This window comes from Schistocerca americana, chromosome 6, assembly GCF_021461395.2.
Source record: "Schistocerca americana isolate TAMUIC-IGC-003095 chromosome 6, iqSchAmer2.1, whole genome shotgun sequence".
Taxonomy (NCBI): Eukaryota; Metazoa; Arthropoda; class Insecta; order Orthoptera; family Acrididae; genus Schistocerca; species Schistocerca americana.
In genome coordinates, this window is record NC_060124.1 from 142,932,802 (window position 1) to 142,959,215 (window position 26,414).

The 26,414-nt window shown below is 42.8% G+C and overlaps 1 protein-coding gene across 2 annotated transcripts in view; it reads right to left on the minus strand.

The window, feature by feature from the left end:
• The window catches only part of LOC124619300 (eyes absent homolog 2), a 760,861-nt gene that overhangs the window by 152,384 nt on the left and 582,063 nt on the right, over nucleotides 1-26,414 (minus strand). For both annotated transcript variants that reach the window (XM_047145588.1, XM_047145587.1), the window contains exon 2: nucleotides 11,811-11,860. In XM_047145588.1, coding sequence (XP_047001544.1) covers nucleotides 11,811-11,860 — 50 coding nt within the window. The remainder of the gene's footprint in view (nucleotides 1-11,810; nucleotides 11,861-26,414) is intronic.

Below are 26,414 nucleotides of genomic sequence, written 5' to 3' on the forward strand. Positions count from 1 at the left end.
TGTGGAGTACTTCCATAAGGAGCTCTCGCTTTGCCTCACCCAGGAATGTGATTTTCTTACATCCTTTTATAGGGTCGGTGCACTTAGGGCACTTCTGACGGTTACTTCCTTACTGTTTCAAGTAATTTATTTCCAACAACAATAATGTATCTTACGCCTATTTATGTGCAGTAAGTTACGATATTTTCGTTGAGCATCTACTGGCACGCAATTCGTTTGCCTGGAACTGCTGGGTAACTAACAGTCCTGCGATGCAAAAACGAAGCCGTCATTGTTAATGACGTTGTCTCTGAGCGGGCAGCGGGACTTGAGTATGTTTTCTCAAGAGGCACCGTTCATCATGTCGCAACGTCAGAGCCTGACGGGCCGGCGGTTACGAAACGGTTTTTTTGCTGACCATCTTCGTTCTCCTCATATCTCGCACTGGTCGTTATTAACCGAGCTGGTATATATATGCGCGCTATGAGGCAAGTGTCTTCAAGTGGATGGTGAGCCCTAAGAGAACAGTAATTACGAACTAGTGCACTTTCTTACTACGCCAGACAGTCGATACACTTCAGCCAAAATATGGTGCACGCAGTTAAAGTTCGTAAAATCAGAGTGAACATAGTTACTGTCACATTCTTAAAACAGCAAAAATGCTCAATTTCACTTCGTTATCCGTTTCTCGATTAAAGGTGAAAAATCTGTAGCTACATAAACAATGAAAATTTCCGCAATGTCGACCAAAGAAATGTGAAAGATCGGAGTGAAATGAGAAAATAGGATGTCGTAACTCCCACGTGGACTTAAATACTACACTGATGAACAACGTAAGGGAATACGTTAAATTTCAGAAGCATCCGTATTCCTAAAAATTCAAAACAAGGCACTTTCCATTAGTTTGTGTTCTTTACATTTAAACACCTCCTGCTTCACCGCTGTTTCGTCATTCCTAGTGTCAAAATTGGCGTCAAGGTGAGGGTAATGCTATCGTTGTATACTTCATCATCTTTTGTTACGATGAATTATAAACATCTTTTGTTACGATTAATTGTAAATTTACAAATAATACTAATATGAAGTTTACTCTTAGATTAAAATTCTATGAATCTCGTTTACTTTCTTCGTACTTAAGGATACACTTCGCAGCGTCTTCCAGAGGCACTTACCCTTCAATAAATTCCACCTCAAATTAATACTGAAATTAGCATCTACATCTACCTCTACCTGACTGCTCAGCAGTTTACACTTACATGCTTGTCGAACCACCTTCAGACTATTTCTCTGCCGTTCCATCTTCACCTACATCTACATCTACATCATTACTCTGCTATTAACAATAAAATGCCTGGCAGAGGGTTCAATGGGCCACCTTCAAGCTGTCTCTCTACCGATCCACTCTCGAACGGCGCGCGGGAAAAATGAGCACTTAAATTTTTCTGTGGAACCCCTGATTTCTCTTATTTTATCGTGATGATCATTTCTCCCTATGTAGTTGGGTGCCAACAGAATGTTTCCGCAATCGGAGGAGAAAACAGGTGATTGAATATTTCATGAGAAGATCCCGTCGCAACGGAAAACACCTTTGTTTTAATGATTGCCACTCCAATTCTCGTATCGCGTCTGTCGCACTATCTCCCCTACTTCGCGATAATACAAAACGAGCTGCCCTTCTTTCAACTTTTTGGATATCATCCGTCAGTTCCACCTGATGCGGATCCCAAACAGCACAGCAATACCCCAGTACACGGCGGACAACCGTAGTGCATGCAGTCTCTTTAGTAGACCTGTTGCACCTTCTCTAATGGCTTAGATGTCGACTGGACATTAAACTCTATTCTACCTTTTTTTACCGTTCCACTCCCGAAATGCGTGCGGGGAAAACAAACACTTAAATCTTTCCGTATGAGCTGTGATTTTTCTTATTTTATTACGATGATCATTTCTCCCTCTGGGAGTAGGCGTCAACAAAATATTTCACATTCAGAGGAGAAAGTTACTGACTGAAATTTCTTGAAACGATCTCGCAGCAACGTAAAACGTCTGTTTTAATGATTGCCACCCACAACTAGCGTATCATTTCCGGAACACAGTTTCTTCTATTTCACGATACTACAGCACGAGTTGCAGTTCACTGAACTTTTTCGATCTCCGTCAATCTTATCGTTTAAGGATCCCATACCACGCAGCACCACTCCCAAAGAGCACGAACAAGGGAAGTGTAGGCAGTGTCTGTAGTAAATCTGTTGCATCTTGGAAGTGTTCTGCCGATAAAACTTAATCTTTGGTTCGCCTCTCCCACAACATTTTCTGTGCGATGATTCCATTATAACTTGTTCGTAATTGTAATCTAATTGTAATCTCTATATATTTAGTCGAATTGTCAACCTTTAAATTTGTATGATTTATCGTGTAACCGAAATTTAACGTCCTTTTTAGGTACTCATGTGGATGGCCTCACTGTTTAGTTTTTAGAGTCAATTGCCACTTTTCGCACCATACATATATACTGTTTACATCATTTTGCAATTGGGTTTAATCTTCTAATGATTTTACTACACGGTAAACGACAGCATCAGCTGCAAACAATCTATGAGGACTGCTCTCCTAAATCTTTTACAAAGACTAGGAACGGTAGAGGGCCTGTAACACCCAGATTACACTTCTGTTTTACTCCATGACTTTCCGTCAGTTACTACGAACTGTGACCCTTCTGATAGGCAGTCACGAATTCAGTCACACAGCTGATATGATAATCCATAAGCAATTTGATGCCGGCCGCTGTGGCCGTACGGTTCTAGGCGCTTCAGTCCGGAACCGCGCTGCTGCTACGGTCGCAGGTTCGAATGCTGCCTCGGGCATGGATGTGTGTGATGTCCTTAGGTTAGTTAGGTTTAAGTAGTTCTAAGTCTAGGGGACTGATGACCTCAGATGTTAATTCCCATAGTGCTTAGAGCCATTTTTCAATTTGATTTGAAGCCGCTTGCGTGGAACGTTGTCAAAAACATTCTGGATCCGCGAAATATAGAATCAATTTGAGATGCTCTCTCGGTAGCACTCATTACTTTGTGTGAATAAAGAGCATTGCATTTAGTTTATAACTATACAGGCACACCTCGACTGATCTAATACTTTAGTCGGATGTTGTCTTCCGATGGTTTTAGAGCTAATTAAATAGGCGTACCACGCATTTGCGGCATCCTATCATTACCATTTCCGTGTGTGTGTGTGTGTGTGTGTGTGTGTGTGTGTGTGTGTGTGTGTGTGTGTGGAGATGTTAAAACGCTTAGCACTTTACACAGTTAACTCCGGCGTAGAAAGTGGCATATGTTCTTGATGCTGACGAGGTCCTTTTCCACCTGAGCACTTACACTATGATCGTTGCACTGAAATACCATGTGCTCTGATGTCGCAAATTTACCATTTTATATTAAAACGTTGGATATGGACAATGAGCATTTCCGCACCGTCTGCTAGTAAGTAAAATACGGGTTTATGGAATATAGGAGCAGTTTTGTACCTGGAGTGAGGTTTCCTAGCACATAAACTAAACACGTCGGGCATCCCAGAGTAAACGCTATACATACTTCAGGAGAGCCAGACACTAGACTGTTACATTTGTCGGAGGAATCATACGCCGCAAATGTAATTTATAGGTAGTTTCTGAAACCCTCGTTCTACCGATTAATAGCTGAGGCACAGAAGATCCAAAGAAATGCGGCACGTTTCGTTACGGATTAGTTCAGTATGCCGACGTTGTTGTTAATGTTGTGGTCTTCAGACCGAAGACTGGTTTGATCCAGCTCTCCATGCTAATCTGTCCTGTATAAGTGTATTCCTCTCCGAATAGCTACTGCAACATATATCCTTTTGAATCTGCTTACTGTATTCACCTATTGGTTTCCCTCACCGGTTTTTACTAGCCACATCCCTTGATGTCTCTGATCCCTTGATGTCTCAGAACGTGTCCTATCAACCAAGCCGTTCTTTTAGTCAAGTTATCCGACAAATAGGTTTTCTCCCTAATTCCGTTCAGTACATCCTCATTAGTTACGCGATCTACCCACCTAATCTTCAGCATTCTTCTGTAGTACCACATTTCAAAAGATTCTATTCTCTCCTTGTCTGAATGTTTATCGTCTAATAAGATTAGTGATGATCATGTGGAAGTTTGTCTGTTATGGTGAGTGGCTGGGTGTGTCCACCAGTGGTATTGTCTGAGCAAGCTGCATTTGTGTTGTGCGTTGGTTGTGGCCTTGCATTATTCTTTTTGTAGTGTGCTATATCATGCCAGAATCATCATTAACACGTGCACAAACAACTAAGCAGACGTACGAACTGATTGTGTGACTACGTGATGCAGGTTTTATTAACATTCTATATATTTATTCTTCATATCTAACTCTTTATTTCTGAACATACTTACCCTGAAGACGAACAAATTTCTCTCAACAAGAGACCAGTTTATTTATACCGTCACTGCACAATGTACATTGTTTACGGAGCTACAACCTCACCTCTGCTTGTACCGCTTCATCACTGTCATAGTGTAGTTCTCGACCGTGCTCTTTGGCATTTGGAAACAGATGAAAGTCGGATGCGGCAAGTCGGGAATGTATGGAGGATGATCCATGACTGTGTGACTCCAAGGTGTCGGACTGTACAGCTGTACAGACGTTGCAGCGCTCGTGTGTGGTCTGGCATTGTGATACTGAAGGAGAGGGTGGCTCCACGTGTGGAGGCACTTTCCGAATTCATGCTTTCAGGAATTCGATAATGGAACGCTGTTGCTCACGCACCGACATAGTTACATTACACATCTCCATGTTGTACGCTACGATTCGGAGCCCTCTAGCGGCAGAGGGTTGTAACTTGCGTCAGAGAAGCGTGAAAGTCGACCGAGTAATGTGCACGACGTGTAATATCTCAACTGATATTGCGAACACAATACAAAATTCGGAGGAATTATTTTTCAGTACCCCCTCGTAATACAGTTAAACCTTGCATATCGCTGATACTATATTATTGTGTATTTCAGAAACTAGAGCTAATAAAAATACTATAACAGCTTCTTTTTCTATGACCGCAATTTGTGAAGGTCGAAATCTTTCATTCAGGTCTAAAAAAAGTTTTTTTATTGACCTGCGTAATGAACTCGTTGTCGACGGGTCGTTACACCATAATCTTCCTATGATCTAGGACAGTCTTGAAAGCACAATGTTCCAGACAGAAACTGTACGATACATCCCTGTCCACAGTGAGAGTCGAACTGTTTACCTCCTCGAGAAATGTAAGGCGTCCCAACATCAGAGACATCCGTTCTAGAATCAGACAGTGCAGAAATACTGTGAGTAACAGCTAATTATGTGATACATGTGTTGTTGTTACTCGATCTTCATGGACAGCAAAATACACTGACGGAAATAAATCGCAAAATCAAGAAACTAGTAATGCAGACGAATGAAATTTCGGGAATAGATTTGTCTAGGTAACATATTTATGTGATCACAATGCTGAATAACCAACGACAGGATAATGTTCTACGACTGAGGCCGTAGAATGTCAGAAGTTTGAACGTGGTACGGAAGCTATAAATTCTGAAAAGGGAAATGCTAAGGCTCAGTTTAGATATAGTGGGGGTCAGTGAAGTGAAACGGAAGGAAGACAAGGATTTCTGGCAGACGAGTATAGGATAATTTTAGCAGCTGCATAAAATGGTATAACGGGAGTAGAATTCGTTGTGAATAAGAAGTTCGGGCAAAAAGAGTTACTGTGAACAGTTCAATGATACGGTTATTCTCATCAGAATCGACAGCAAAACAAGCTCAACAACAATAATTAAGGCATACATGCCGGAATCGCGGGCTGAAGATGAAGAGATAGAGAAAATATATGAAGGTACCGAACGGGTAATTTAGTACGTAAAGGGAGATGAAAATCTAATAGTCATGGGGAACTGGAATGCAGTTGTAGGGCAAGGAGCAGAAGAAAGGATTACAGGAGAATATGGGCCTGATAGTAGAAACGAGAGAGGAGAAAGACATAAGGAGTTCTGCAGCAAAAATCAGTTAGTGGTAGCAAATACTCTGTACAAGAATCACAAGAGGAGGAAGTATATCTGGAAACGGTTGGGAGAAAAAGGAAGATTTCAGTTAGATTACATCATGATCAGGCAGAGATTCCGAAATCAGATATTGGAGTGCAAGGCCTACCCAGGAGCAATTTAGTAATGATGAAGAGTAGGTTGAAGTTTGAGAGACTAGTCAAGAAGAATCAGTGCACAAAGAAGTGGGATGTGGAAGCACTACGAAATGAAGACATACGTTTGAAGTTCTTTGAGGCTATAGACACTGCGATGACGAATGATTCAGTAGCCGGTACAGCTGAAGAGGAATGGACATCTCTAAAGCGGACAGTCACAGAAATTGGAAAGAACATCGTAAGTTCAAGGAAAAGAGCTCGTGACGAAAGAAGGTAGTACCAAAGCGTTCTGGGAAATTCAGGAATACAGAAATACAAGTCACTTAGGAAATAAATAAATAGGAAGTCTAGGGAAGCTAAGGCAAAATGGCTGCATGAAAAATGTGAAGAAATCGAAAAACATGATTGTCAGAAGGACGGATTCAGCATGTAAGGAAGTCAAAACGACCTTCGGTGAAATTAAGAGAGTGTAACACTGAGAGTTCAATAGGAATTCCACTGTTAAAATGCAGAAAGAGCGGACAGGTGGAAAGAGTACATTGACGGCCTCTATGCAATGGAAAACTTGTCTGATGACGTGATAGAAGAAGAAGCAGGAGTCGACTGGGAAGAGATTGGAGATCCAGAATTACAATCAGAATTGAAAAGAGCTTTGGAAGACTTAAGATCAAATAAGGCAGAAGAGTAGATGACATTCCATCGGAATTTCTAAAGTCAATTGGGGGAAGGGCAACAAAACGACTATTCATCAAGGCGTGTAGAATGTGTGACACTGGCGATATACCATCAGACTTTCGGAAAAACATCATCCACACGATTCCGAATATTGCAAGAAACGACAAGTGCCAGAATTATCGCACAATCAGCTTAACAGTTCGTGCATCCAAGTTGCTGACAAGAATAATATACAGAAGAGTGGAAAAAAGTTAAGAATGTGTTATATGACGATGAGTTTGGCCTTAGGAAAGGTAAAAAAGGCACCAGACAGGCTGTTCAGACGTTGCGGTTGATAACATAAGCAAGACTAAAGAAAAATCAAGACACGTTTATAGGACTCGTCGACCTGGAAAAAGCGTACGACAATGTAAAATGGTGGGAGATATTCGAAATTCTGAGAAAAATAGGGGTAAGCTACAGAGAAACGCGGGTTATATACAATATGTTCAAGAAATAAGAGGGACCAATCATACTGGAAGACCAAGAACGAAGTGCTCGGATTAAAAAGGGAGTAAGACAAGGGATGCAGTCTTTGGCCCCTACTGTTCAATCTACACATCGAATAAGCAATCAGGGAAATAAAAAAAAGGTTCAACTGTGGGATAATAATTCAGGGTGAAAGGCTATCAACGATAAGATTCGCTGATGACATTGCAGTCCTCGGTAAAAGTGAGGGAGGATTCCAGGATGTGTTGAATGGAATGAATAGTCTAATGAATACAGAATATGGACTGACTAGGGGAGACCGCCAATTGTGAAATTCAGATCCGATTCATACTGCGCGTAATAAAAGCTCATGGCCAGAGGTGTAATGTGGCAAAGCACCAAGATGCACTTCTCAGCCGTTGTCGAGAAAATCGACAGTTAAAAGAAACCGTTGCGGTGAAATACTCTCTACGAGAAATAATTTTCTACAGCGTCGTGCCGCAGCGGTATGCGCTCGGGTTCGTAATCCGAAGGTCGCCGGATCGAATCTCGCGCCATGCAACTTTTTTTTTTGTTATTTGTTTTTGTAATTCAAATGTATATATATACACACACGAAAAATAATACTTGAAATAAAACACAATATCACAAATAATATTCAAGTGGATACAATTTATTGAAAAGTTCGGTATACACTCGCACACATAATTAACAATAAGTGACCAGAAGTAGCTGGAGTATCGCACGAACCGGAGTGATAGTTATCATAGAAACATGGAAAGCAGAAAACAGCACGACATCGAGCACATCTGATAAACGATGCGTTTCTACAAGAACAATTGTTTTTTAAATTATCTGTTGGGAAACACACCGGATTGATATTCTGAAAAATTGTTCTATTGTTCGTCAGGTTTGATGCATACCACGCGTATCGTATCATATCGACAAAAATCGGAGAAGACAATTGGTGGTGGACGATGGATTGAATTTTTATACAAGTGTCTTTGGAGTTGATGTCACGGTTTCGCTCGATTAAAAAAGCACAATTTTGAAGGCGCTTGATCAAATTTTTTACCTGCCGGTAAAAATACACGTCACACGGTTGGACGAGAGGAGTGCACTTTGGAGGAATGACTTTTATAGTGCACGTTGGTAACTTCTTATCGTCCTGGAACATCTCATCGTATAACGCCGGGTTCGTTTGCCCACCCCAAGAGTCGATCAGAAGGAGAAATTCTTTCTTTTGTACGTATGGTTGCGAAACATTACGCAAGAAGTCCATGAACAAACCCGTTGTTAGTTTACCGGATTTGGAGCATGTAATAACAACGTTGGTATACTTCTTGGCGTACTCGTCGACTATCTTCTGTACTCTGGGTCCAAACGTACCTGTCGACTCTTGGAGGCATACGAAAACAAGAGGCAAGACTCGTCCAGACATCGTGATTGAATATTGTGCCGTATACGAATGCGTCACCTTGTTCATGTCGTGTGGGGTTACCAGGACAGCCTTTGACCCTTTTTCGGCGAGAGTTCTGTAGAACGTGGACTGGTACTGGCACCCTGACAAACAAAATATAAAAATATCGTTTATATAAGAAATATACGAAATCTGTGTTGTCTATCATATATCAGATTATCATATTCTATCATCATGTCATATGACATTTGTGAATAGCTCTTTACGTACCTGTTTGATCAGTATTAATTATGAAATCTTTGTCGAAGTTAGTTATCAACATTCGCGTCTGGATCCGAAATGTGTCCGCTGCGGCCAAAATTTCGTCTTGGATAGCCGTCTCTTTCCGGGAAACAAATTTTGTGATTTTCCGTTGCCGAATCCCATGCTTCTTTTTAAATTCGGTGACCCATGTTTTTGAAGCTTTGAAGTTGAAACCTGGGAACTGACTTGCAGCGCCCAAGGCCCACTGCTGCAGGTTTCTGGTAGTAGCTTGCTGGAAGTTTTGTCGAGCTCATACGAAGCGATCATGCACCCATGAATCAATGGTACAATATTTATCAAATTTGCTACCGCCACGTTTGATTTGCTCTTCCGACCTGGATAAATAGCCCATATTTGTCAAACGAGAGCACCCATGTTTTTGTAGAGTTTTGAGACTCCAGCCTGGATATTCTTTGGCCAGATTGACAGCTCTAATTTTGTAATCCAGAGAAATATAGTCGCACCCTTTTTTTTCTTATCGTCCGGCTCGTATTCGTCTGATGATTCGTTGGCAATGGGACTCGTTTCAACGTCTTCGTAGGCATTATTATCGTCGATTCCATTAATGTCTATCATTTCCTCATCATGAACGAGGGTTTTTTCGGCGAGCATTTGCAGCGTATTCTGGAACATTTCTTCCCCAATTACCATGGTTTCTTCGTTGATTGATGATGACGGTTCTGCTGCGATGCGATTACTGTTACGAAGGAGGCTTTCAAAATACACCAACGCATCTTTCAATTGTTGTTTCGCCACTTCACTGTGTATAGAATTTTCTTCCATCACATCACTTTCATGCGAAGGGCCCGGTCGCTCTCCAATTGTACCGCCTCCATTTTTCCGTTTGTTTAACAGGATGTACCAAAGCTCTCACGTACGCACTGATTTTCGACGATGTTATAAGTTGCGCTAGGGACCGCATCCACCTTCTTTCGAAGTTAGCAGGCAACTACGCTGTTATGCGGCGGCTCGTTTCGGCCCATTCAACATCTGTCCTTCAAGTGTAACGAGCGAGTAACGGAGTTAATATTTCATACCTGCCACAGCAAATGTGTGTTCGTGGGGTCTCTATTCTAATTCGAACGTTTGACTTACACTATACGTATTCGTTTCGGAAGCGTTTCTACGTCTTCCGTTAACTATACGTGGTAAACATTATGAAGACAATTAATAACATTTGTGAAATACAACTTTGTTTGCGGAAAACATAATGATGTTCGAAGTCGCCAGTTTTTCCACGACAAACGACTTTCAACAACTTGTTATATGCATAATTGTTGCAACTGATTGCTGGGAATTATATATATATATATATATATATATATATATATATATATATATATATATATATATGTGTGTGTGTGTGTGTGTGTGTGTGTGTGTGTGTGTGTGTGTGCGTGTGTGTGTGTGTGTGTGTATATACATTTGAATTACAAATACTAAAAGAAAGGTTGCATGGCGCGAGATTCGATCCGGCGACCTTCGGATTACGAACCCGAGCGCTTAACGCTGCGCCACGACGCTGTAGAAAATTATTAATCGTAGAGAGTATTTCACCGCAACGATTTCTTTTAAATGTCGATTTTCTCGACAACGGCTGAGAAGTGCATCTTGGTGCTTTGCCACATTACACCTCTGCCCATGAGCTTTTATTATGCGCAGTATGAATCGAATCTGAATTTCACAATTGGCGGCCTCCCCTTGTGAGAGTAAATCGAAGACCAAGGTAATAAGAAGTAGCAGAAATGAAAACAACGAGAAACTTAACATTACAATTGTAGACGAAGTTAAGGAGATCTGCAACCTAGGCAACTAAATAACGTATGACGGACGCAGCAAGGTGACATGAAACGCAGGCTAGCACTGGCGAAAAAGGCATTCCTAGCCAAGAGAAGTCTGCTTGTATCAAACATAAGTCTTAACGTGAGGAAGACATTTTTGAGAATGTACATCAGGAGCACATCATTGTATAGCAATGAGACTTGGACCGTGGGAAAACCGATACAGAAGAGAATCGAAGCATTTGAATGTGGTGCTAGAGAAGAATGTTGAAAATTTTGTGGACTGATACGGTAAGGAATGAGGAGGTTCTCCGCAGAATCGTCGGGGAGGGGAACATATGGAAAACACTGACAAGGAGGAGGAACAAGACGATAGGACATCTGGTAAAGCATCAGGGGATAACTTGCATGGTGCTGGAGGGAGCTGTAGGGGGTAAAAACTGCAGAGGAAGACAAAAGATTGAAACACATCCATCAAATAATTGAGGATGTAGGGTGCAGTTGCTACTTCTCGATGAAAAGCTTGGCCCAAGAGAGGAATTCGTGGTGGGTTGCATCAAACCAGTCAGAAGATTGATGAGCCCTTCCTCTCCTACCCCCCACCCCAAAAAAACCAGAAAAGGCCCCGTTATCTAGTTACAGATTCGAGTTACAGATTTGTGGAATTTAGATGGTTAACGGGTTGCATTCGCAACGTTGTTTTAGTCGTATGAAACATCAGTGCCCGCATCACAAATTATTCTCCGAAGGTGATATGATTATAAAATAGTTCGATAAACTCATGTGCCTCGCTGTGTGGACATCGCTCGTTATATAAAAAACGTGCTCCAGCTTAGCGGTAAATGTGAAAACAGCAACAATGTACAAAGACACAGAAGCACCTATATTAGTGTCGATTGTTGAGATGGAGGTGGAGGGGTAGTCGTTGGTGCAGATGAGAAGAAGTATGCGCTGATAATTAATGGTACAGGTGTACTTACCTACTCCGCTCTGGAGTGTCACTGTCCGCTTCAGTCCGCGGCCTCTTAACCTGAAACACGAAAATACGAGTAAATGTGTATTCGGCCAGCCAGTATTGTATTTTATTAAAATTGTATTGGTTTTGGGCAGTTCAGTTCCGCCTTGCACTGTTCGCGGAACACGGAGTCTCGAGTATGGTGCAAGCTATAAGCATGTCATAGATACTAAAAGTATAGAATGTGCGACCATCAAATTAAATTGTGCCATTTAGTCTGGTTCCAGGAAACAGCCTAAAATGGAGCGTAGTTACATGTGTATAACCAAATACTCGTATGTCATTGATAGATCCTTCGGTGTCCATGGTAAGCTGTACGTCACTGTACAATAGGCTGCACAGGAGAATTCAAAGGTTGGAAAAAGGTAAGGGAATATCACAGCGGGTATGACATGTCTAGTAACAAACTGTGGTGTTCAGATATACCTCAGGTCGACAATAGATTAACCTCAGATTACTTATAGGTATTAGGGTGAATATCAACTTTTTGTTACATCGGTAAGCATGCGAGGACATGCTTACCAATATGTTCCAAAACGCCGTGCATGAGAACACGATTTTCCGGAGCTCATACCTCGGTTTCTATTGGTGATGAAAAGGTGGAGTCAAATGTTTTGGACTGTTCTTGGGCTAGGGATTATTTGTATACCCAACAGAAGGATCGTCTTAGTGTCGCTATCCTACAGTACAGAGTCAAATTGTGTATACTACATACTTCCTCCTGCTTAGGCAAATGGAGTAAATAATTTTGTTCTTTTTTCAATTGATGTGGACTACTTTGGGCTTGATGGGATGATGGGGCTTATGCAGGCACCATTATTTCATGAGCGGTTCCTCGCAATCCCCGCCCACAAAAAGAGATTTTTTACTATATTTTCGCCGTCACCAGTGGAACAAAAACCAGTCGAGGATTTCAAGATGTCTAAGCACAAATAATGGCTGAAATATTTACGATATATTCCTAAAATCCCGATCTCGAATAACACTGAAAATTTTCTTGATATTTTTATCCATCATCTTACGACCGGAAGAGCGGTGTGCTGACCCCACGCCCCTCCTACCCGCATCCTCCACCGAGGATAACACGGCGGTCGGGTGGTCCCGGTAGGCCTGAAGACAGAGTGCTTTCTCAGATACAGAGGTTCAAAGTTACCCTACTCGTACACGTAACATATGCACGTAACAATTAAATAAACTGATTTATGATGAGTATATTCGTGATGAACTGCAATTTAAAGTGACTTAGCGCAGAGAAAAGTGATGTAAAATATCTCCGTTACCATCAGAAAGGTTCTCAAACCCCACGTTGCACTACTGAAGCACATGAAATTTTTTATGTATATAAAATCCGATCTGCGGTGCAATTTGCTTTGCGTTATTTCAATTTCACAGAAGTGAACTATCAAAATTTTACTGGACTAGAAGTCCATTTCATATGAGTGACATGTCCTGCTGTGGCAGGGAAGAGAAAGGAACCAGCGAGAAAATCCTCCAATTGGAGTTCAAAAAAGTCGAATGTGCTCTTCTTTATTAGAAATATTCTGAAAAGAGCGATACCTGCTACCTCATTCTACACTTCAGCACATTTAAAAATTTTCGCAAAAATATTGGCATGTGAACATATTAGCGCTTTTTTATGCTGAGAGAGAAGGAGACAGTGGCAGTGGGAAAGAGAAGGAGAAATAATAAATATTAGAAGGTAATGGACAGTGGTTGTGGCATAGAAAGAGCGAAGGAGACGATGGCAGTGTGAGAGAAAGAGAGATACACAGTGGCAGTGGAACACAGTAGACAGTGAGAGAAGAATGCTTGTGAAAAAGTGATGGAGATAGTGCCAGTGGGAGAGGAATAAAGTCAAGGAGAAAGTGGAAGTGCGTGAGAGCCAATGATAATGAGAGACATAGTCTATGACAATGAAAATGGGGAAGAGAGAGATAGTGACATTGAGAAGAGACAGCAGCCGTGAGAAGGAATGAGTGAGACAGCAGCAGGAAGAGAGAAGGAGGTAGCGAGAGTGAGAGGAGACATTAGTAGTAGGACAGAACGAGAACGACAGTGGCTATGACACAGGAGACAGCGACACAAAGAGAGACACAAAGAGAGAATGATAGTGACTTGGGCCGAATGAGTGAGTGAGAATGGATGATTGGGAGCGGATGAGCATGAGAGACTTACAGCGACGGACAAACGTGTGTGAGCAAGTTAGTTAGGGGAGCTTGCAGGAGTGGGAAGTGAGTTGCATGTTAAAAAGAACGCAAATATGTTCGCATGCCAATATTTCTGCGAAAAATTTGAAAGATGCTGAGGAAGGTGCTGTGAGGCAGCTGGTACCCCACTTTTCATAAAGTTGTGCATATTCGTCTCTTTTGTGCTGAAACGGTAGCATTTTTCCGCTGTTCTATATTGTTGTGACATCTTAACAGATAAAACAATGTTGTTGGAGTAGGAATCCGTCCTCTTCCAATCTCCTGATTACTATCTCAGCATCACCTTAATGTTACTACCAAGTCCTACTGAAACCGGATTAACCCTGCAAATAGTAGTAATGGCAATGGCGCAGTAAGATCGGTTCAGAAGCCCTAATTAAGTCCCCTCTTGTTGTTGTTGTCTAACACAAAAGCGCCGTTAAGTCAGAGCCACTGTCGAGGCGGGACCACCTGCGAAGCGCGCGTGCCGGCCAGGCCAGCGAGCTGTTGGCTCAGCACGTGAGGAATGCCCGGACACGGCTGCTCGCCTTCTGCGCTCGTCCCGTCTCGGGTGGCTCGTCTGCTCCAGCCTGGAACCCTGACCACACACGCTCTGCCTCTGTGTGTGTGTGTGTGTGTGTGTGTGTGTGTGTGTGTGTGTGTGTGTGTGTGTGTTTATAAACACCGCATGCGCCTCAGAAATATTTCGAACATTCGAAAGCAGTAATGTACAGAAGTGTCATTAGATCATGGCGTATGAGTGTAGGGCACAGTCTGTCCTTTGGAATACTATTTCAAAGTCTTTTCGCTGGCGCCACCTCGCTCGGTCATTTACGGTTCAGTCACCACCACAACCCACAGGCGAGGCACTCTTCCAGAATTTTGTGTCCTCTCCTCCCTCCTCCCCCCCCCCCCCCCTCCACCAAAAAAAGCGCCAAAAATATAACTTGCCTTTATTCCAAATTTTAATGTGCCACAAGCGAGGAGCGTTCACTAAGCAATGCAACATATTTTTTCCGGTCTAATTTCGGTTTGGAAAATGCGGGATTTGTTATGGGACATCGTGGAATATTCCCGCTTCAGTCCCTATAGTTTCGTGAAGTTTCGATAGACGGCGCTATACATAGCCTCCAAAGTGGCGTCTGTAACGGAACTGGATTCTAAGCAGAGAGACTCACTGAGTTTCCTTTGGCGGAAGACCAGAACATTGCAGATACGCATAGGCGTTTGCAGAACGTTTACGGAGACCCGGTAGTGAACAAAAGCACGGTGTGTCGTTGGGCGAGATGGCTGTCATCAAGGTCGCACAAACATGACAGATCTCCCGCGTGCCAACCGGCCGCACACGGCTGTGACTCCTGCAAAGTTGGAACGTGCGGACACACTGATTCGAGGTGATCGACGGGTCACAATCAGACAGGCCAATGCACAACTGGACGTTTCTGCTGGTAGTGCTGTCAGTCTCGTCCACCAGATGGGATACTCATCAAAGGTGCATGCCCGCTGAGTTCCATGACGCCTAACAGAAGACCATCCCAATAAAGGATGCAGTTTGCAGGAAGCAATAAATGGATGGTGGAGAGGTTACTAATGCAGCAAGACAGCTCCGACGTCGACCACTGCAGTGGTACCGTGCGGGCATACAGGCCTTCCGGTAAGGTGGCTCAAGGCCGTCGCACTGGACGTAGAGTGTGTTGAAAGACAGGGTTTTGTAGCAAAAAGGGTGAGGAATAATATGGTGTGTTGGAATTCTGGATAAAATCAACCTGCTTTCAGAAAACAATGTGTTGCATTACTTATTGAACGCCCCTCGTATGTTAATAATACTAACAATAAAATGTATAATGTCTTAATATAATAATAATAATAAATTATTTAATTACCATAAAATATATAAGATATTGTAATTTCCTGATAATAATAATTTGTTTACATAAGTGATCAGTACAATGCTTTAGCATAACGTCCGTCAAAATACAATTTAGATAATTATAGCCTTTAAAAGTCACTAAGAAGTAAATGTGCTACACAATTAACTACGAACTACAGTAGGAACAAAGTCTCACAACTTTCCTACCGACATAATTCACACAATATAAAATCGAAGTGTGGACTCACAGTTATTATTTCACTAAGTACTATGACCGTGAACACTGGTCTGCAGACTATGGTTACACGAGCACGTGAAAGAGGAGAATGCTGCTTGTTTCCGTCGTTTCCGCCTGACTTCGAGAAGTCATTTTTTTCCGTTGTTAGTGAAGGGCTTTCCCTTTCTGTCTTTCCTTAATCAACTTTTTGTTGTTTTCCGGTTCTGCCTGTGGATTCACGAACCGTGTCGGATTTGTTGTTGACAGTAGGTACGGACAACCTGTGGATGTGCGCCTTTACCTGGCTGGAACGTTATTCGTCAGACCTCAGGCCCATCCATGTGAGCAGACACACACAAACAACTTAAAAGTATGAGCTGTGCGAGAAAAGTTATGAGACTGATTTTTTTATTCACCAAAGTTTTTATTTATTTCAGACAAAAATACTGTCCCCTTGAAAGTATCCCCCTTCGGCAGTTATACACCGACGGAGTCGTTGTTCCCAGTCTTGGTAACAGGCTTCAGCTGGTAGGGCCTTTTAAAAAAAAATTGTTCAAATGGCTCTGAGCACTATCGGACTCAACTGCTGAGGTCATTAGTCCCCTAGAACTTAGAACTAGTTAAACCTAACTAACCTAAGGATATCACACACATCCATGCCCGAGGCAGGATTCGAACCTGCGACCGTAGCGGTCTCGCGGTTCCAGACTGCAACGCCAGAACCGCGCGGCCACTTTGGCCGGCGGGCCTTTTAAAATGTCGGTCACATTCTTATGAATACTCTACAGAGACCCAAAATGACGTCCTTTTAATAATTTTTCAATTTCGGGAAAAGAGTACAGTCCACAAGGATTCAGATCAGATGGGTTGTGTGTTGGGTTGTTGTGAGGGAGGAGACCAGACAGCGCGGTCATCGGTCTCATCGGATTAGGGAAGGAAATCGGCCGTGCCCTTTCAAGGGAACCATCCGGGTATTTACCTGTAGCGATTTAGGGAAATCACGGAAAACCTAAATCAGGATGGCCGGAGGCGGGATTGAACCATCGTCCTTCCGAACGCGAGTCCAGTGTGCTAACCACTGCGCCACCTCGCTCGGTCAGATCAGATGAATAGGGGGCTATGGAGCAACTGGAAAGCCTTCTGAGGTAAAAAATTTCGTGACGGAAATGATCATGTGACATGGGCCATTTTGGCACGCCTTTCACATGTATGAAACTTCGGTCAAAATTTGATGTACTGTGAAAGTGTTTAACAGGTCACCCATCATCCTTATTGTTAAACGTCGGTGTGATCTCACAAGAGCACGCACACGTTCGACGTTTTCATCGGTTTTTGAAGTTGACGATCTCCATGAGCAAGTTTAATCTCCAGCGTGTTCTTTGCATTCCAAAAATGATTTGTGCCAGCGAAAAACTTGTGCTCTTGATAATGAATGTTCCCAATGTGCCCGTTTCAACTTTTCACAGGTCACACTCGCAGTTTCCCCAGGTTCAACACAAAACTTGACGGCATAACGTTGCTCTAAGTTCCACTGTTCAATTTTAGTAACCGATGGCGCTCCCAAAAATCACAGGATGGCTGCACGGAACTGAAGCTTGGACTGAGCATGTGAAAGGGACGATCACGGTGATCTACACAAGTAGAACAACACAGCTTTGCCAGATCGCTCAGAGAATTGTCAGTCTCATTACGTTTCTCAGATACCTCGTACCCAGTGTTAAATGTAGCTTCTATGGCCTTGAAGTCCTTGCCTTTCCCAAGACAGTTTTCAAGTTACTTTATTCTCAGGTCGAAGCACAGAGAAACAGTGTTTTGACGTCAAAGGAGTCACGCGATAGCTGTACGACCCCAATATTCAGAAAAAGAGTTTGCTCTTGAGCTGATCGGTTTCGTGCTGTTTAATGTGTCCGCAACTAAAGCAGACGTTAAGTATTGGCATATCGAACAAGACGACGGACGCATAATAGCTGCTGCTATTTTGTGCTCATTGCTGGACAGGACCCACATACCGAGCCGAATAAGCAATTACGCAGGAAGGTTTAGTTGTCTCTAAAAATTTACTAGTAGCTATGCAGTGACAATCCTCATTCCCCAGGGTTTTTTTTCCGAGAAAGCTCGACATTTCTTCCGGTTGTTGTGAAGTGTGGGCGTTGTGTCACACCAAACCGCAGCGGTTGTTCTGGTGAGGACCCGTCGAGCCGCAGCTGTCAACAGGTGATGGGGACGGCCCTATCTGCTTCGCGGCGGCGGTTTTTGCAGCGCCAGCCGCGGCCGCAGCAGTGGGCCGGTCTCCCTGGGGACGGCGGCAGGCAGCTGCCGCGCAGCGCTCGCTATCTCTCGCCTTCCTACACGCGCATCGCGCGTACTGCGCAAGCCACAGCATCCAGCTACTTGTTGCGTCACGAGGGAGGGAGGGAGGCGCACTGTTTTCTAAGCGTTGCACGACCGGTGTACGAAGGGATTAAAATACTTTGCAAGATGAGACAACGAGTTAAGTACTGAAGCGATTAAAATGAACAGATATGAAGATGATCGTAAACACTTGCACAAATTTCTACGTGTGTCGTAATATGTTTCGTCGCTTACATGAGCGAATATTTCCTCTTGAACACGATAAGCAATTCTCTCCCTGCGACTTACCTAAAATGAAAAATATGAAAGGCAAAACTACATATACAGCATTTGTAGATTGAGTAAACATGGAATTTGGAAGATTTCAGAGATAAAATACAGGAAGCGTAGCGTTATCCACAACTTGTATTGGAACCAGACAGCAATTGTAAAAGTCGAAAGACGTGAAAGGAAGGTACTAAATGAAAACGGACTCAGGCAGGATTGCAGCCTGTCCCGCATGTTTTTCGGTTTGTACATGGAGAAACCAGAAAGGAAATCGAGGAGAAATTTGGAGAGGGATATAAAGTTCAGCGGAAAGAAACAAAAACTAAAATTTGCCAATGACATCTGTGTTTAGTTAAGAGACGGCATAGGACTTCGAAGTTCAGTTGAACGAAATCGATAGCGTACCAAAAGCAAAACAAAAAACGTCAGTTAAAATATTTGAGGTGTTTAGCTGTCTCAAACATCTCTCGGTTTTAGTACCCGCTCGTGGCCGAGAGGCCCTGGTTCACATGATACAGAATCTTAGAGGATTTATCCTCCCCCGCCCCCCCTCCCCCCTCGATTATCTGCCTTCAAGTTCCTCTGTTCGTTCCTGCACCGTTCTGTTCGCATTACCCACGTTCACATTTGCCATCTACACAATATTCTATAGATCCCTAGTTTTTATAGCGGTTAATAACCATCCGTGGTCGACCTAAGACATTCCTGAATCCTCGACGTAGATTTCATGTATAACAGACATACTCCATTTTTCCATTTCCTATGGAGCCAATAACATTTTAACAGCAAAAAGTTGCTGGATTTCCCTTATGGCTGAATCCACTGAGATCTTTTCGTGTCAGAGGAAGAATGACCATTCCTTATCAAAGTGCTGTCAAGATACGTCATTAGTCCTCAGTCCATAGATTCTCTTCGATCTGTTTACTACAGCTTTTATTATTCCAACCCTCCGCTGTGGATAGTCATTTGAATTCTGATGTAATTAAACATCGTGAACGTCTCCAATATTCTTTTTGGCCCGAGCTACAATTTCTGAAGAGCTTTTTTATTTTTTATTTTTTGAGCTATCAGTTTGATGTGGACCGCCAGGAATTCCTCTACTGTGTCAACATTTTCTTCGCAGGTAACACTTGCTACCTATGTCCTCATTATTTGCTGGATGAATTCCAGTCTCTGTCTTCCTCTACAGTTTCTACCCTCTGCTGCTTGCTCTAGTAGCATACAACTTATTTCCTGATGTCATAACACATGTCCTGTCCCTTCTTCTTGTCTGTGTTTTCCAAATATTTCTTTTCTCGCCCATTCTGTGGAGAACACCCTCATTCCTTACGCCATCCGTCCACCTAATTTTCAACAATGTTCTGTAGCACCACTTCTCAAATGCTTCGATTCTCTTCTGTTCCGGTTTTCCCACAGTCCATGTTTCACTACCATACAATGCTGTGCTCCAAACGTACATTCTCAGAAACTTCTTCCTCAAATTAGGGCCTTTGTTCAATATTAGTAGAATTCTCTTGGCCAGGAATGCACTTTGTCATTAATTATTTTAGTGTCTAGCTATCAGAATTCCTTAACTTCGTTCTCTTCTTGCTACCCAATTCTGATTTTAAGTTTCTCGCTCTTCTCATTTCTGCTACTTCTCATTACTTTCGTCTTTATTGGATTTACTCTCAATCCATGTTCTGTGCTCATTAGACTATTCACTCCGTTCGGAACATCTTGCAATTCTTCCTCACTTCCACTGCGGATAACAAAGTCAAATAGCGAATCTTATCTTCGATATCCTTCCACCCTGAATTTTAATCTCACTCGTGAACCTTTACTTCCGTCATTGTTTCTTCGATGTTATGGATTGAACCTAGCTGCGAAAGACTACATCCCTGACTTACACCCTTTTTAATCCGAGCATTTCTTTCTTCGTCTTCCCGTCTTCTTGTTCCCTCTTGGTTTTTGTACACATTGTATATTACCCATCATTCCATTTAGCTTATCCCTATTTTTCGCCGGATTTCGAACATCTTGCACCATTTGACATTGTGGAATACTTCTTCCAGGTCAACAAAGCCTATGAATGTGTCTTGGCTTTTCTTCATTCTTGCTTCCCGTATCAACTGCAGCGTCAGAACTTCCTCTCTGGTGCCTTTACCTTACCTAAAGCCAAACTGATCATCATCTAACAGAACCTCAGTTTTCTTTTCCATTTTCTGTAAATTGTTCTTGCCAGGAACTTGGATGAATGAGCTATTATGTTGATTGTGCAATAATTCTCACACTTCCCGGCTCCTGCAATCTTCGGAATTGTGTGGATGATGTTTTTCCGAAAGTCTGGTGGCATATTGACAGTCTCGAGCGCTCTACACATCATCGTGAATAATCGTTTTCTTGCCACTACCCCCATCGATTTTAGTAATTCAGACGGGAAGGTATCGTTGCCTTCTGCCTTATTCGATCTTAAGTCATCCAAAGCTTTTCTAAATTGTGATCCTTATACTGGATCCCCTACCTCTTCCCTGTCAACTCCTATTTCTTCTTCTATCTCGTCATGAAACAAGTCCTCCTCCCCCCCCCCCCCCCTCCCACAGAGGTCTTAAATGTACTCTTTCCACTTACCTGCTCTCTCCTCTGCATTTAACAGTGGAATTCCTGTTGCACTCTTTATGTTACCATCCTTGTTTTTTAATTTCACCGTAGGCTGAGTCTGTCCTTCCGACAATTATTTCTCTTTGAATTTATTCACATTTTTCATGTGGCCATGTCGCCTCAGCTTCCCTGCACTTCCTATTCATTTCATTCCTAAGTGACTCGTTTTTCTGTATTCCTGAATTTCCCTGAACATTTTTGTACTTCCTTCTTACGTCGATCAACTGAAGTATTTCTTCTGTTGTACATGGTTTCTTCTCACTTACCTTCTTTGCACCTACGTTTTTCTTTCAAACTTCAGTGACTGCCCTTTCCCTACTGAGCTCTGCAGTATCTGTAGCCCCAGAGAACTTCGCGCATCTCTCGTCATTCCTTTGTTCTTCCGCATGCCACTTCTTTGTGCACTGATTCTTCCTGACTGGCCTCTTAAACTTCAGCCTACTCTTCATCATCACTAAATCGTAACCTGAGTCTATATCTCCTCCTGAGAACGCGTTACTATCTAATATCTCCCGGCTTTTAACAATTATACCTCCTCCTCCTGTGATTCTTGAACAGAGCATTCGCTATTACTAGCTGAAGTTTATAGCAGAACTTCATTAGTCTTTCTCCTCTTACATTTCTACTACCAAGCCCATACCATTCAGTAATTCCTTCTTCTACTCCTTCCCCTATAACCGGATTCCAGCCCCCCATGATTATTCGATTTTCATCTCCCGTTACATACTGATTTACCCGTTCAATATCCCCACATACTTTCTCTACCTCTTCGTGTTCTGCTTGCGACGTCGGCATTTATACCTGAACTATTGTTTTCGGTTCCTGTTTGCTGTCGATTCCGATGAAAACAACTCTATCACTGAACTGTTCACAGTAACTCACTCTCTGCCCCACTTTCTTATTCATAACAAATCCTACTTCCTTCACACCATTTTCTGCTGCTATTGATATTACCCTATACTTGCCTGACCAGAAATCGTCTGCTTTGCATTTCGCTTCACTGACCCCCAGTATGTCTACATTGAGCCTTTTCATTTCCCCTTTCAGATCTTCTAGCTTCCCTACAACGGTGAAACATCTGATATTCCATGCCTCGACTGGTAGAAAGTAATCCTTTCGCTGGTTATTCAATCTTTTCCTGACGGTCACCTCCGGCTTGGAAGTCCCCTCCCGGAGATCCGAATGAGGGACTAGCCCGGAATCTTTTGTCAATGGAGAGATCATCATGATACTTCTTTAATTACGGGTCACGTATCCTGCAGACACTGATTATGTATATTTAATGCAGTGGTTTCCATTGCATTCCACATCCTCATGCCGTTGATCATTGCTGATTCTTCCGCCTTTTAGGGGCAGTTTCCCACCCCAAGGGCAAGAGAGTGCCCTGAACCTCTGTTCGCTCCTCCGACCTCTTTGACAAGGCTGTTGGCAGAGTGAGGGTGACTTCTTATGCCAGAAGTCTTCGACCACTGTTGCTGATGATTTTTATTCATAATTTACCCGAGACTCAGGACGTTTTGATTACTAGTCGAAGACGCTACCCTTAGAGCAAGAGCGAAGTAAACACATCTAACCAAAGTAATCTATCGTCAGCCTCTTGCCATTGTGAAATGATCTTTGTATAAATTTATTCAGATGATCGTAAGAAAAGCTTAATTCCTTTTTGCAACGTTCCACAGTACGTATGTCTCATATACGCACAGAACCGGATTTTCGGCTTTTTGTGAAAGTTACCAATGGCTGTCCTCAATATTTCTCCATGAAGAAATTTACTTTCACCGGCCTTAGGGCGCTGCCCATCATCACCCTACCCGTCCGATTGCAAGACTCGCACCTCCAAGTGCGTGGTCCTGAGACAGTATCTGACGCGATTTAGTTCATTCAGAGCCACACAGAACTTGGCAATTATGTTCTCCTTTTGCACCACTGCGTGAGTTAGTTTATTAATTAAATTGATTGAATATTTGACGTTATAGACCAATTGGCTCACGTGCTGTCGGAACAATGAAGTCAAATATTTGCAGCAGCATAGGTAGAGGAAACGACGGATTTTCTTCGTATAATTTAACAACTCAAATAGCCTCATCGACAGTGCAAATGAACAGATCGTTAAGAGCCTTAGCTGTTTTTGCAGAGCTTTTCTTTTTTGCTGTTACCTGCGCAGATCGCTGTCTTGTGAAAAGTGTAGCCTGCGTTCAAGCATGCACAGCCGTACGGGCACAGATTATGGTGGACAACAGCCTATACAGATTAAGATGGCCAATGGTTACACACTGCTCTGAAAATGGTCATTTCGTGCAGCACTACTGTTAACAACATAAAAGTGAGATGTTCTTATTTTTTTGAGATTTTCCCTCTTCGTTGTTGCACTCTTCAGTCCGAAGACGGCTTGATGTGGCTCTCTTCGCTAGCCTACCTTCTACAAGTTTCTTCCTCTTTGCTTAACTGCTGTAATCTGCATCTGCTTGAAAGGTTTACAGTAGTCGAGTCTTGGTCTCCGACTACAAGTTTTAATTCCCACCCATCTTCCCACACTCACCCACCCACCCGACCACCCGCACTTCTCTCCATTACCAAATTAACTGATGCCTCCGAACCTGTCCTATCAACCTCTCTCTTATTTCAATCAAAATGTGCCATAAATTTCTTTTCTCCCGCATGCGATACAGTATGTCTTCATTACGAATAGCCCAGTCAACGAAGACCAAAATAGGTCGATAATGGGGGGGGGGGGGGGGGGGGGAAATCGCCTATTCGTAAATTTTTGCACAATGCTAGGTGACAATGTGATGAACAACAACTAAAAGTCCTGATCTGTTGGGCGTGAGCGTTAGGATGGGAGGGTAGGGCATTTGAAGGTAACTTTTTATGTTTCTTGAATAACTCGAAATTCGTGGCTTCGGACGAAAACGTTTCCCGGTACAAAAGTAAACTACATTAAGTTTCCTACAGACACGGTGCTAGGACTAATAGTTTCTGAGTTTCAGGGGATAGAAAAATAACAAATTGTTGGAAACATTGTTTTAATAGTTAAAAATTAATGTTTATCTTTAAATGAAGTCGCTTAAAACAGATATTAAACGTGCGCACCACGTTTAAGTGCAGTAAAGCCGCATTTAGGAATAAATTGTGTTCCGACGGTGTACGAGGGTGAAGCGGGGCGTGTTTAGGGTGCAAGTGAGAGAGAGGGTAGGTCGCCGGATTATGTTAGCCACGTCCTCCTTGACAGGTTGGCAAACTGATGATCAAGCAGGTGATTCCCCACTACGTCATAAGAAGCAGCTACAGTGTTTTTCACAAAGCTACACCGACCATCAGCAGTGTGTATTGTAGACCGAGTGCGGACATGGGCGGGGGTTGCTCTTATTTTGCATAGCATGCGTTAACACTCCATGGAATGGAGATATAAGTTCTATATAAGTTCTAACGAATATGGACAGAATATATGTAAATCTCCGCATGCCCTTCTTCACTACTAGATGGGAAATTCGTTCTTAGTCAACGTGTATGGCATCGGTAGTGTTCTTCCAAAGAAGGCAACTCCCCCACAACGGACACTTCTCGATTTTCAGTTCACAGAGATACTGTACCTCCCCAGAATTTCCTGTGTAGTTCTTTTGTGAAAATAAACAAAATAACTTTACTTCATATAGTAGAGTTATTTTCAGTTTACTAAGTGAGTACTTATGTGCCAGTTGTTAACTAAGCCATTATGTACAAAATCTGAACATCTGCATCTATCAACAGCCTACCACAGAGAACAGCCTATGCTGTGTGTAACATGCTGTAAATATGTATTCGACAATGTCGATTTCATTGTCTCCACTATCACTGTCTGGAATACTTCTCACAGCGTGAGGGCAACAAATGAACCAGCCGAGCCTCAGCTCTCCCAACTTCTGAAGAGACCAGAGGCTTACATTGCATCCCTCTGTAACAGAAGTAGGTCTTCTAGGTATTATGGAACGTGAGATATTTCAACATAAATCAAGAAATGCAGTACAGCAGATTGCTGTTCTAGACATGAACACAGTCAGTCCCATTCCACCAGACATATTCACACCCATTTTAAAGATATTCTGTAGATGTGTGGAAAGTCATTCCACTGGATGCAGCCCACTCTAGTGCCAGCAGTTCCGGAAGAGAAGAGATTTATGCAGCCTACCACTATCTCAATTAATGGCGGAAGAAGTGCAGTAACTTTCTGGTCATTCATTAATTCACCACCAAGTGACTACAACACAGTTACACAGCTTTACAACAAGCTAGCACCCATAGACAGCAGCAAGGTGCCACGTTTACCAATCCAATCCCTTTCCTGTTAACACTACAAAGGTTACTGACAACATCACACAAATTAAACACTTCTCAGTCATTGTTCACAGGAACGCGTTTTACATAAAAGCTTGCTTAGCAGCTGTGAAAAGTACTCATTTAATAAACTGAAAATAAGTCCACTATATTAGGACGAACTCAGTGTAGTAATTATGTGTACTCATATAACAGGTCAGGAAATGCTGGGGAGGTACAGTCTGTGTGTAAACAGAAAAGCGAGCAGCACTTGTAGTGGGGGGAAGTTGCCTTTAGCGAAAGCACTTTACAGCCGCTGTACCGGCTAACTAAGAATCAGTTTCCCCCCTAGCAGTGTAGAGCAGTGTGCAGAGATTTACGCAGATTCTGTCCACATCCGTTATTTGTGTAAACATTACTAGCCTGTATCTGCATTCCATGCAGTGTCAACGCACTTCGTGGAAAACAAAACGCCCTCGGGCATGTGTGTGCACTGCGTAGCTAGTGATTCAGAAGGGCACTGCAGAGGGGTCAGTGCGTGAAACACCTGTAGTTGCTTCTTGCGACTAATGGGGTAGATGGAGTTGGGAATCATCTGCTCGATCTCCAATTTGCAGACCTATCAAGCGGGGGAGTGCTTGAACACAAGTCGGCGACCTACCTTCCCCTGCGCTTGTAGCCCTCACATGCCCCCCTTCACCCTCTTGCACCCTCGGGACACAATTTATCCCTTAATACGAGTCTACT